This window comes from Sciurus carolinensis, chromosome 2 (genome assembly GCF_902686445.1).
Source record: "Sciurus carolinensis chromosome 2, mSciCar1.2, whole genome shotgun sequence".
Taxonomy (NCBI): Eukaryota; Metazoa; Chordata; class Mammalia; order Rodentia; family Sciuridae; genus Sciurus; species Sciurus carolinensis.
Genome location: NC_062214.1, coordinates 44,703,321 through 44,717,570, shown reverse-complemented (window position 1 = coordinate 44,717,570; position 14,250 = coordinate 44,703,321). Strand labels below are relative to the sequence as shown.

General features: G+C 37.0%; 1 protein-coding gene across 4 annotated transcripts in view; it reads right to left on the bottom strand.

Annotated features, from left to right (window-relative positions):
- Cfap61 (cilia and flagella associated protein 61) overlaps nt 1-14,250 on the bottom strand; it is a 283,555-nt gene that overhangs the window by 251,709 nt on the left and 17,596 nt on the right. For all 4 annotated transcript variants that reach the window (XM_047537641.1, XM_047537646.1, XM_047537643.1 and 1 more), the window contains exons 3-6: nt 11,511-11,661; nt 7,892-7,968; nt 7,071-7,138; nt 6,289-6,415 (exon numbers count right to left, since the gene is read on the bottom strand). In XM_047537641.1, the coding sequence (XP_047393597.1) occupies nt 6,289-6,415; nt 7,071-7,138; nt 7,892-7,968; nt 11,511-11,661 (423 nt within the window). The remainder of the gene's footprint in view (nt 1-6,288; nt 6,416-7,070; nt 7,139-7,891; nt 7,969-11,510; nt 11,662-14,250) is intronic.

The following is a 14,250-nucleotide window of genomic DNA, read 5'->3' as shown; positions in this document are numbered from 1 at the left end:
ATGACATCAGCCCCAAAGTCTCAAATGGCATATGACAAAGTCCAGCCCTACAGAAACAAAACACCCCAGCTATGGAAAATCATTCATGCAATAAAATGTGTAAGTGTGAGTGCTCTCAGTTGATAAGCACTGCCTGTCAGAGTTAGACACGAGGAGAACCAGGTCTCACTGTGAATTTGGTGCCATGATATCATGCAGGCACCCACCATTTAAGTGTCACAAAATATTCCATTGATGAGAACTGCCTAAAATACAATGGAATTAATGCAATTCTGAGTAAAAAAACACCGCTCCCTTATGTCTTCCATTCAGAATGGCTTTGATGGGGCAGTGATGCAGTTGTGAATGTAATCAATTTGTAATATTTTATTTAACTTGTTTGGAAGAGACTGGATGTCCTTTCCATAAAGACTTATTGCTTTTCCAGGCACCCAAATATCCATCCGACTCTGAATACCATGCTTATGAAAATGGAGTTGAATGCAAACCTTAAAATCAATAGGCTCTCAAGAACACTTGGGGAATAGGTGTTTTCTAAATCCAGGATACAACAATACTAAGGATAATCTGGTGCCTCTCACTATAAGGCCAGGAGAAAGAAGGACAAACTCATCATTTCTACTAAGTCAGTTATCCAGGATGTACAGGGGCATTATGATGTTGCAGACACCACAGAACTCTTCTGAGCAGCCTGGTAGGGTCTCTAGGTGACAAATGGATTCTAAGATTGCTTCATCACCACAGCATCCTGACTGCTCTACTACATAATTGCCATCCTAGAGGAAAATCTACAGGCCAGCTTCCCTTGAATCAGAGAGGTGTACACTGCTTCCTTGCCAGCAAAGAAACCACTGCAAATTCACAGATGGAAAGTTCACACTTCAGGACTGTAAGGACAGCAGCAACAGCAGGCAACCTTCACATTCTGAATATTGACACAGTCTCCTCTTTCTGGTCTGATGTCATTTTCCATATTCAGCGAGGATTTGTATTTAATTAGCTAGACTTAAAAATGTACTGTTAAAAAGGTAATTCTGTTGCCATTTTAATTAACATAAATACATTTCAAGTACATGTGTATTTTAAGAAATCAATAAAAATTTTGCAGAGAATCCAATTCAGAGATAGTGCTAAAGAATGCAGTATGTTCTTGTTAAGCCATTATTTTACCAAGAACAGTGTCTCCACATGGGGTAAGAGAACTTATAGTTGATGTCAATTAGATTTTGCTTTTTATTCAGATGTGTAAAAACAAAGCACCTGTTTCTTTCCAAGATCTCTTATGACCTCTAGTGGTCTTCCTTAAGAAAATCAAATCCATCATTTTTCAACTATATATTTCATTTTAGAACTACAAAATGGTTTCGGAGTCACTTAGCTTCTGGGCTTAGAAAACGTCATTGTTTTAAAAGCTATAGAGAATTTTAAACCCACATCTTCCATGACTTCAAAGCACATGCAAAGTCAATTATCTCTACCACCAGACTCTGATCCAAAACTTGATCTTGGCACACCCATCACTGTTCCAGTTGAATTGCTCATCAAACTATTTTCTGGGTCACTTCCCAGGATGCAATAAGATCAATGGTGAAATCCTGTAATTTCTTTATCTCTTATTTTGAACATATTAGGATATTTATAACTTACACAATTAAACATTCATTCCTGTGAAATTGCTCAGAAATCAAATTTAAGTGAATTTCTAAAAAGCATGAGACTATCAAATGTTTCAAAAATAATTATCTCAAGAAATTAAACTTTATTATTTATAAAAACATCAATCTTATGTTTTAAATAACTAATTTTTCTTTCATTTCTTATTTTTTAAAATTTATTTTTACCTAAGTAACTTAGTGAGACACTGTCTCAAAAATAAAAAACACAAAAAGAAGGCTGGGGATGTGACTTGTGGTTAAAATAAAATAAAATTTATTTTTAAGGTCTTTTATTTATAATTGACATAATAATTGTACATATTTATGGGGTACAGTGGAATCATTAGAATCATGTATACAATGTGTAATGATCAAATCAGGGTATTTCCATCTCCTTAAACACTTCTTACTTCTTTGTGTTGGGAGCCTCTTCTAGAAAAGAATCATTTTTTCCATCTATTTTAAAAAAGCAATAATGCTGAGCCAATATGGTTAAACATTGTTATCAGCAAAAAAAGCAGTTATTCTATAAAATAAAATTTTAGTTCTTTTACAATGCTAACATAATCCTTTCTTTGGCTGGGTCTCTGCCCACCCTCCACAAGAGGACTTGAGAAAGGTTTTCCCCTGAAAGACCAAGTCAATGGTTTATAAACCTTCAAACATTTCGGATTTACCACTGATGATTAATTAAGCCCACTATAGGTTTGTAAAGGTGTGTCCAGAAGCAGCTAGGCTTTATTTCAGATATAATGAAAAACACAGAAGAGTAACTTCATTAATTAGAGCCTAAGTAGAGGGGCAGATTACAGCATAATTTTCCACATGGGTAAATCAAAGAAACAGAATGGGATTATGGTGTTAATTCATTTGTTCTGAATATATTGCTATTTAAATGACTGAAGGATAATTACATCTCAAAACGTTCACTGGTTTAGTATCTTAAGAATTGTGTTCTTTACCATTAATTAGCAGTGCAAGTAACTATTGATGAAACAGATGTCATAAAGTAAACATGTGGGAAATAAAAGAAATGACTTAAGAGGCACATGGTCACACCCATTTGATGTTCAGAAATGTCTTTTGTTTTTTCATTGTTGATAAGGCATGAGATTGTCTATATAAAACTACTTTTCAGATGCAAGACATTCTATACCCGCAAGTATCAAAACTACAATTTGGACATTTTAAACAAAGGACTTTTAAAATGTGTCACAGTTTTCCATTTTCTGCAGGCAAAGGAATTAATATGTCACAATTTCCACCTGAATTCACTACAAAGCACTTATCTTTTTATAAATGTCACTTCTTTGTTATGGAGTACCTACTGTCACTTCTTTGCATCAAGACTATATCCCAGTTTGTGATTTGTTTCTTTCAAATTTTCCATAGTCTAGGCAAGCAAAACATTTAGCTATCAAAGGTTGTCTGAGCAAGACTTCAGATTGAAGCATCCAGGTTTATTTTCAGGCTTTATGGGCTCTGTCCACCAGAAGGTCAGAGTCCATCCCACTAAGTTTTCAAGAGGAAAAAAGGCAGAAAAGGGTGGGGTAGAAAGAATCAAGGGAGGAAAGGAGGAAGACCAAATCAGAACCATTGGTTACCAAATGCTGCCTAAGAGCCAGGTACTGGGCCAAGCATATCTTCTACCTTTTCTCTTGTAGCTTAGATCCTGGCAAGTAGGCAATCAATGAGCAAACTAACAAAGATGTCAAAGAAAGAGATGATTTTTAGATGGGTTCCATCTATACTTGTCACTTTCAGTAGTAGTAGATTTATATAAAAGTTTTCTATTACAAAACATATGCATGTGTGTATATATATGTATATATATATGTTCTCTGCATATATGTGTATATATATATATCTACCTATCTATATATAGGTATAACATTATAATCATATGTTCAATTATATTTCCTTCATATATACTTGCTATATGTCTATGTTGAAATTATTTAAGCCTTAGTGTTTCTCAAGAAAATAATCAGGCAAATCCAAATGCCTAGATGATAAGATTCTTTCAGAAATGTGCCTCCCTATAACTAATTTATTACCCTCAACCTCCTCTAAAGAATTTTCTGTATTGCAGACACATTTATCAGGATAATTTCTAAGCTGGAAACTACTTTAAATTCTAATATTTTGTTCATTTTAAATGAAATCTGTAAAATTGCACCCAAATTCACATATATTTGAACAAATGCTGTTTACAACAAAATACTGTTTTGGTCTAACAGATTAGAAACAATTTTAATAACTAAAAATATCTAGCATTTGATGAGGCTGTAAGAACACAGAATTCTATTGGCTGGAATATAAATTGACATGAAATTCTGATTTAATAATTTGATAGTACTTATTTTAAAAATCTTAGTACTTATGCAAATATCTGGGTATTTCTTACCCATAAATTCCATTTCTAGGTATTTAAGCTATAGAAAAAAATAGCCTGAATAATTGATGATATGTGTACAAGGTTATTTGCCATGGTATTATTTGTTTTAAAGATGCAATGACTTAAATTCCCATAAATAAGGAATAACAAAATGAAATATACTACAGCCACAGAATGCCAAATCCATCATGGGCCAGACAGTCATTTAAAAGAATAAAATTCATCTGTGAAGATGATGAGCTGCTTTATTAAGTGAAAAATACAATTAACAGAATATATAATCACACTACTGCGTGTATATCTATTTGTATGTAGATAGGAAGATACATACACACATATTTACATAGAACACTCATACATACATACACATGCTTATGAATGCATGTATATACACGTACACATACAGTCATCCTTTGGTATTCATGTGAGATTGGTTCTAGAACCCCCACCCTCTGCCCCACAAAATATCAAAATCTGAGAATGCTCAAGTCTTTTAAATAAAATGGCCTGGTATTTGCATATAACCTAGGTATATCCTTTTGTATACTTTAAATCATCTCTACATCACCGATGTAAATACTATGTAAACAGTTGTTATACTGTGTAGTTTAAGGAATGAGAAGGAAAAAAGCCTGTACATGTTCAGTACAGATGGCATTTCCAAATATTTTTGATCTGTGGTTGGCTGAATACACAGGACTGAAGCTGCAGGTATGGAGAGTTGACAGTGCTTACATATGTGTGATAGTTACGTACTCACATAGAAAAATGAATTTTTGTATTGTTACAATTTTTGTGATTTGAGAATATAATTAATTTACTAATTCATCTTCCAGAACAAGTAGCATATGGCAGGGGAAAAAGAGAGATTTTAAAACAAAATTAAGAAAGTATAGCAACTACTAGACTACTTATAAGATCCTAAGTAATTAATTTACAGAACTTGCTCATGATAAGAAACTGTCTACTTGTGAATACTTTTAAAATAAAATTTCCTTAAAGAATGTAATTTCCTAAAGGGCAGAGACCCTATTTGTCTCTGCGGGCACTAATGAGAAAAATCAGGAACAAGGATTTGAAGAGAGTGAGGGAATCAATTAAAATATGTTATTCCACTCACAAAATTCCTTTAGAATACCTTTGGTTGCACTAGTATTTGTATCATGATCAAAAGGGTTTTATAAGGAGAGGAGTTATAATTATAACTTACCTATTAATAAGAAAAGAAAGAGGGCTGGGGTTGTAGCTCAGTGGTAGAGTGCTTGCCTAGCATGTGTGAATCACTGGGTTTGAGTCTCAGCACCACATACAAATAAATTTCAAAAATAAAATAAAGGTCCACCAACAACTAAAACAAAATTTTTAAAAAAGAAAGTAAAGAAACAGTTTCCTAGGAGAACTGCCTTCTCTGTTGTCCTGAAGCACGTGGATAATTTGTATCTGAAGTTACTCTCCTCCATGGTGAGCATTTTTTACACACATTGCCCTTAGGCTCTCCAAATGCAAATTAAATGCTCTACACAGAAAGTAAAAACATAATAGTGTTACACTGTTTGCATACCATTCAGCATCTGCAGGTAAATTCCTGGCCTCTTCCTCTGCTTTCACTCTCTAGAAAACTTCTCTAAAGAGCAGTCAACTGTTTCCTTGTCTTCATTTCCTTACCCTCATTTATTCAGCCCACTGCAATTTGATCTCTACTGTCCAACTCTTCATTTTAAAGAGGGACCAGACAAGACCCTGGGGTGGGAGATGGTGTGGGGCTGTTTTTGAAAAATGCAATTTGCCACAGCTATCCCCTTTAGGTTGCTGCACTTGAGTCGTGGCACGGGGAACACTGACAGCAAGGACCTTCACCTCAAAAAACTTCTTTGGGATCAATAGCATCCTCATTTGCTGAATGTCAGAATACAGATAGGTATTATAGGTATAAAATTAAATAGGCAACTTCATTTTTAAGTTTGTTTTATTTGAAAGTTGTTTCACATCTGTATGTGAACAAGGACTATGTAATTTTCAGAATCACCTGGCACACAGCACCAAATGAGAATCACCAGACAGTACTGCAGACCTATTTCATTCAAGGGATGATACATTTATGAGTATCAAACAAACAAACAACTTAATCCAAGTGATTTACGATCACTTAGAGTAAGAATTGGTAATTTAAAGACTTTCGAGGGGTGTGACTACCCCACGAAGCTTAGGTTACTTGAGGCGTTAGTTCAACTATACCTGGCTTTGCGAATGTGCAGCTGAGGGTAGTGGTTGTGCCTGTGACATATATGCACCGTGAAGTCCTCCTCATATGTCAGAGTTGGGACATTCCCCACTTGGTCAAACACTGTTACAAGAGTTGAGCCTAACAGAAAGAAAGAAATGTGTACTCATTTCAGCATTTCAGAACAAAATGCAGTTTCCATTCTAACAGATGAATGAATAAAGAAAATGTGGTATGTATACACAATGGAATATTGGCCTTAAAGAAGAATGAAATTATGGCATTTGTTAGTAAATGAATGGAGCTGGAGAATATCATGCTCAGTAAAATAAGCCAATCCCCCAAAACCAAAGACTGAATATTTTCTCTGATATGTGGATGCTAATTCACAATAAGGGGGATGGTGGTTAGGGAAGAACAGAGTAACTTTGGATTAGGTAGAGGGGAGTGAAGGGAGGGGAGGGGGTATGGGGGGTAGGAAGGATAGTAGAATGAATCTGACATTATTACCCTTTGTACATATATGATTACACAACCAATGCATTTCTACATCACGTACAACCAGAAGAATGAGATGTTATACTCCATTTATGTATGATGTGTCAAAGTGCACTCTACGGTCATGTATAACTAATTAGAACAAATAAAAACTAAATTGTGTCTGAATGGTTATAATTAAGTATGTGCTTGATAAGCTTAGGACCTAGAGACCAGTCTTCTTTCCCATTCCCAAGAGCACCATGCTAAACATGAGTTCCCTGTTGCTGGGAGCAGGTGTTGGCTGAGGGGAACTTACCTAGGCTCATGTAGGATGGCACTATGAGAAATATGAAGTGCAGTTCTGGCACTGCTTTAAACACACTCCTAGAAAGGAAGGAGAGGTTGGTACAGGTGTTAATAGCAAAGCAATCCCATTTGCTGGCACCTTATGGAGACAAATGCCACTACTGAAAAAAATGTGGTGTCCAGAAATCCCTGACTGCAAAAGCAATTTCTTTTTCTTCTCTATTTTTCCTTGGATTCCAAAGGGCCCCTTTTCTGTCTGTCTCATTTAGGTAGAGAGAATAAAGGGCACCATGTCCATGCGGCACACCAGATTTTGGCTGATTATTAACCTTTGACCTGGCATCTGGATGGTCTGGTGTGACATTACAAAGTAACTTGAAAGCTGAGAACCTCTCCAAAGGTCTGTACAGGCTGTCAGAGATGCATCACCACAACCCAATGGGCCTGCTGATCATCCTCCCATGCACCCAATTATTCAGGATGCTTCTGCAGTCTGTCATGTCAATAAATATTTCTAAAGATAAGATTGAGGAAATCTATTTTTAAAAGCACCCAAACTTATGACTCTCTACTCTTCCCTAACCCCCTTAATTTCTTTAAATAACTGTGCTACCTATTTGCAGTAAAAGATGTGGGCTGAATGGAGAGTGCAGAGAATTAAGATTATTTTCTTTTCAGAAATATCAGTGCTATAAAAGTAAAAGCTTTAATACAGCTCTGAAGTACAAGCAAATTAAATATCCCAAAGAATTTCACGTCATTTAAAAAAATATTTGAAATGTCCACATGGCCTCTTTCCTGTTCAGCATCTGGAAGGCCATGTACACTCACCGAATAATCTCTTTGCAACAACCACTGGAAAACTCATCCACAGCCACAAAGAGGTGCATGAACAATGTATTCAGAGGCTGCAGACAGAAAGAGAATATGGATTAAAGGCTGAGTCAGCATTCAGGCTGGGTCATGGCAGGGTGGGAGGAAGGTGCAGGGCAGACACAGATGCAAAGCTGCCCAGGATTTGTGGATGATGTTTTTATTAAGTGATGAGATACCCAGGCAGCATATGAGACATTTCACCAACATAGTTTGCTGCCTTCTGTCCTCCTCGCTCAGAATTATTCAAGGAAAAATAGATCATAAATGAGTCCAGAGTGCCCAACCCTTCCTTCTGCCCTCATGGATAAGCTGTGGGCTGGGAAGAGCCTGCAGGGGAGTGAAATTGATTAACTCTGTAGTCTTGTCTTCAGGGGTGTCTATGCCAAGGGAAAGACAATCGCCCTTTCCCTGGGGGCTCCCAAGTCAGCAGCTGCTGCTCTATTCACAGGACATGAGGGAAAGATTCTCTTATGAAATTGAAGGATGGAAGGCAGATGCCACGTCAGGATTCCAAAGGCTTGTTTTGTTCAACATTCTCAGAGTCTGAATCAAATATTACTCTTGGGATCCAGACAACCTGGAAACTGAAAGCTCAAAGTAGCAAGATTCCAGCCTGATTTTCAGACTAAATTTCCCCAGTTTTTAAAGTATTTCATATAACTTTTGAAAACTGTTTGAATGTCCTAAGTAATGAATAGTAGTTCCGTGTATTTACAAGAGTGCAAATGTGAGGTGGTTGACTGGCAAGGGCAGAGCTCACACTTCCCTCAGCACAGTGTGTGTCTGTCTGTGTTTCTTGTGTCCCGGGTACAGTCGACCCTGGCTATCAGTGAAGATTGGTTCCAGAATCTCCCAGATACTAAAATCCATGAATGCTCAAGTCGCTTGTATAAATATAACCTATAGTATTGCATATAACCTACAAATATCCTCCCCTATTTTTTACATCATCTCTTGATTACTTGTAATACCTAATACAATGTATACAGTTATGCATATACTTATTATACTGTATTATTCAGGGAATAATGGCAAGAAAAAAGTCTGTACATGTTCAGTACGGATGTAATTTTTTTTTTTTTTTTTGGGGTGCTGGGGATCCAACCCAGGGCCTTGCAAGGCAAGCACTCTACCGATTGAGCTATCTCCCCAGCCCCACGGATGTAATTTTTTCCCAAATATTTTCCATGTGAAGTTGGTGGAATCCACAGATGTTGAACCTATAGATACAGAGGGCTGACTGTAGTTCTCTAAATGGCCTTGGGTTACCAACTACACATTTGTGTGCCTCAGTTCTACTCCTGCTGAATGGCGTGTGACTTCAGAGTGCTTAGAAACAATTGTACTTTGCACAATATGACAAGAAAGCTTGAAAACTCCCAAAAGGCAAACAGTACAAACCCAAAAGTCCAGATAATAGCAACAAAGACAACAATGACAAGATTTAAGCATTTTATATGAATTAACCCAATAATCCCTAAAGATCTGCTTTACAATCATGGATAAGACTGAACTTGGCAGCATGTAGTTTATTATTTGCTTGATTTTTCTCCCAAATTCTCTCTTCTATCAGAAATATAATTCAAGATTTATTTTCTAAATAACTTTAAGGATAAAAATCATTACTTCAGTTGCTAATGCTCCTGGCACAGAAAACACAGTAAGGCTTAAAGCACTGCCCCATAGAAAAATAATATGAGTCACAAAAGGAAGCCAAAATGCAATTTTAAATTCAATTTAAAATTTTCTAGAAGATACATTAAAAAGAAAAAGAAGTACAATGAATTTTAAATATATTTTATTTAATCTGGCACATTTAAATTATCATTTAAATAAAAAATAATACAAAATTATCAACAAGATACCTCACATTCTTTTTTTAATTTTTTTTAGTTGTAGGTGGACACAATACCATTAATTTACTTTTTATTTTTTTATGTGGTGCTGAGGATTAAACCCAGGGTCTCACACATGGTAGGTGAGCACGCTATCACTGAGCCACACCCCCAGTCCCTCACACTCTTTTTATCCTACTAAATACTTGAAATTTAGTGTATATTTCATATTTATAGAATATCTCAATTCAGATTAGCTAATTTCAAATCCCCAATTGCTACCTGTGACTGTTGGTTACCGCATTGGGATAGCCCAGCTGTATACAGTATAGGAAGTAATCTAAGAAAACAATCTTAAGAGAACAAGAAAAGAAACAAAAGGGAAAAGAGTTTGTGAATAATAGTATTGATTAATTTATAATTTTCAAATGGTACAATTAAGGCCCTAATGAAAATGTAAAATAAACACAAGCTGGACATAGTGGCACCTGCCTGTAATCCCAGCTATTCAAGAGGTTGAGGCAGGAAGAAGAAATATGAATGGTCAAAAAATATATGGAAAAATGCTCAACCTCTCTAGTAATTAGACAAATGCAAATTAAAACTACACTGAGATTCCATCTCATTCCAGTCAGAACAGCAATTATAAAGAATACAAGTAACAATAAATGTTGGCAAGGATGTAGGAAGAAAGGTATACACATACATTGCTGGTGGGAATGCAAATCGGTGCAACCACTATGGAAAGCAGTACAGAAATTCCTTAGAACACTTGGAATGGTAGCACCATTTGACTCCATTATTGCACTTCTTGGTCTATACCCAAAGGACTTAAAATCAGCATACTACAGTAGTGTAGCCACATCAATATTTATAGCAGCTCAACTCAAAATAGCCAAGCTATGAAACAACCCAGGTGTCCTTCAACAGATGAATGGATAAAGAAAAGGTGGTATATATACACAATGGAATATTACTCAGTCATAAAGAAAAATGAAATTAGGGCATTTTCTGGTAAATGGGTGGAACTGGAGAGTATCATGCTAAGTGAAATAAGCCAATTTTGGCTTTTTTCTGACATCAGGGCTTCAGGGACATATTGTTGAACAACAACAAAAAGCAGGGATGTTGCTTAGAATTGCAGCCTCTGGCTCTCCACAAAAAATTAGGGCCAGCCCCTGGTCAGGTTCTGGCAGGTCAGGTACAAGGAAAGCTTAGACTTGACACTATGTACCCAGGCCAAACTCCTGAGATTCACTGACCTAAGTCCTCTGAGCTGACCAGTTGTCAGACCAGTTGAGTCAGAGTCCACCAGGGCACTTCGAAAAAAGTTTCAGGCTCCGTTGTGATCATTACAAGGGTAACTGCGTAGGTGATGCGAGCCCTTGCAGCATGTCAAAGAGGACAGACGATGCAGAGAAAAATGTGAAACCTGGATGCACACATCCCACACTTCCACTAATTCCTTGCTTCCAGTCCTCTTTGGTGGAACATGAGCTGGTCTTTGCCAGCAGCTTGACCATTGGCTATTACCTACCCTTTCCTATGCCTTCAGGTCTCTTAAGCTCCACCCACTTTTCCTCCCTACCAGCTTACTTCATTTTTAACTGTCTTGATATCATACACTTTCTATGTAAGTTTTGGACTTCTGAGTCCAAAACCCAAAATGACAGCACTGCAAACAGGCCCTCCCTTCCAAGTTAAGGCTGTTCAAATAAGCATAGTGTATGATTTCTTACTGTGCATGGGATTTCACTGTCGAGCTCCCGGAACACTGACACCCAGTCATCCTGCTTGGAAACATTCCAGTTGGGATAGTCCAAGAATGTGGCCTGGGCCATGATCTCTTCTTTGTCATTGCAAAGGGTGACAGCAAGGTTTGCCTTTTCTCTGTAGAAACAATTTAAATTGCATATGTGAATAAAGATGATGATGATAAGTGTAATGAGAACAGTTTATTTTTCCCTCCTTAGCCTACAATAGCTCATGTATGAGGTCCATAATCTTTGGAAGAGGTGGGAACAATACTGCAGCAACGTTGGGGGTAAATGTTTCAGAACATCTGGTGCTGTCAATTTTTATTTATATCTTTTGTATTTTCATGGTGGTAGTGATCAAACCCAGGGCTGTGTACATGCTAGCAAGCACTCCATCACTGTGCTACAACCCCAGTACCTACATTTTTACTTAATATTAAATTTCACTAGAAAGGTGTCATGTTTATGATATTAAATATCTAATAACCTTTCCCTAGAATTTTGCTAGGAAAATTATTTTCAGTTTTTCTATCCCCTCCATGTTGCCAATACCACTGTGTTGGCATAAAGTTTGAAAAGTTAAGGTGACCAACTGTACCTTCTTTGCTTAGGACTGAGGGGATGCCCAGGATATAGGACTTTCAATGCTAACCAGAAATATTCTGGGGAAAGTAGGAAGAGCTGGTCACCTATGCACAAAGGCGAAACTCCAATAAACTTCTTTAGGCAGTTTATTGAAACTCTGAGTCTCCGAGGTAATTAAATCATATGGAATCTGAATATAGGAGGCATCACCTGGTCCAGTCACAGAAAACAGAGACACAGAGATGGCCTGATTAAGCTAAGGCAACCCAGAGCCTTAATCAAGCCAAGGGAAGAGAAGCAGGACTTCCAACTCTTATTCTGGTGGCTGTCCTAAAGGGACTTATTCAATGATCTTAGCTAACTGCTTTTCTGTCCTGTGGCACTTCAAAATAGTAAGAGCTGTGAATTAAGAGCCAGCATAGAGTTTATAACATGAAGAACCATTTGAATATAATTTGAAAGGCAGTTTCACTTTCTCAGCTGAAATAAATCTGGTGATCTCTTAAGTTGGAGAAAAAAGATTTAGACTTTTATTCAAAAAACAAAGATATCAGGAGATACCCAATTTCCTTATTGAAGGAGATAGGAGAGAAGATAGCATATAGCTGAGGAATGGGGGAAGGAAGAGGGGAGGAAAGTAGAAAGTTATATATGCTTTCTAGTTACATTTTTTATTTTTATTGCAGAAAGAATACATTGTCAGCACAGACAAAAATGAGAAAATATGAACAAGAAGAGAAAAAAGTAATTTGAAATAACATCTTAAATATTATGTCCTATATATCGAAATATACTTTGTGTGTTTTTAAAAATGGGATTACACAGTCCATATTGCTTATAACCTGCTGTTTCCTACTTGACACAAATCACATTACTAGAACAGTTCACTAAACAGCAGTCTCTCACACATGTGTACTTCCCCTGCTTCAACTTAGTTTTCTTCTTTAAATTAATTCACTTTTGGCTTAAGTAAGAATATTTGAACAGAAAATTTACATCAGTATCATAAATGGAAAACCAGCATTCCTTACTATTAATAGGAAGTAACTATAAAAACTAAGATATAATGTTTATTTATTTTAAAGGAAAAGACAGGATTATTGAGGAAAGTAGATATGCAGTCAAGGGAGAATGCGGGCTATCTCCAGAGGGAGAGAAATATTAACATCCCATTGGTGTGGGATGTTAATATTTATATAGGGTCTGGACTAAAAGTGGAGTCATATAATTTCACGCCAGTTTTCTCTGCACTTGTGCATTGCCCTCAAGTTACAAGAGCATGTGACTCAGGAGTTGTAATTTTTCTGATGCACTTTTTGGATATTTTCTTTGAGAGTCAGTAAAAAACTAAGATATACCAAAAAATTACTCATGCATATATCACCTTGGGTACTAGCAGTTGTGCTGGCATCTATGGCAAACATTGTGCTCAGGATGTCAATCTCAGCACCTACTCATAGGAAGACACAGGCAGTCACATATGATCATATCCCTTGGCCACAGTGTGATAAACAAGAGTACACCTGGTTCAAGGATCCTACTCAATCATTGGTTATCAAGGAAAGGAGGCAGTAGATGGTTCCATGGGTGTCTAGAATATAGATCCACACAGGGGACCCATTAGCAAGGGATATAGCTTCCCAACTTCTCCCCACCTGATTCACTGAAGCCTCTGCTCCTCCTTGTATCCCTCCAGCTCTTGGTCTTCTAGATTTTCCTGCCCCAGATCCTCTGAGCCATAACCTCAGGCTGAAAGTCCTCCCTCTAGTTAAGATGAGAAAACATCTATGGTACAAGACCCTGTACACGTCAGCTATGACACAGGGTCAGCTATGACGACCATGGTGATGGTGGGAAGGAAGAGGTGGGCAAGAATTGGGGACAGGCAGCCGCCATAGCCTCAGGGAAGCAAAGGACAATGTGTTTCCTGGAATCCCAATTTTAACTTGAAATGCATTTATCCATGGGAAACTTAGAATGGTGGCTGGGTTCTACAGTACAATTAGCACAGTACCATACTACACAGACATTATAGATTAAATAAGCTTTTGTGGGTTGGCCTGGGAAGTGAGCCAGGGATAACTTTGATTCAATGGGAAATGCCCTACAATTTCCTAATAGCTAACTGTAATAAAAA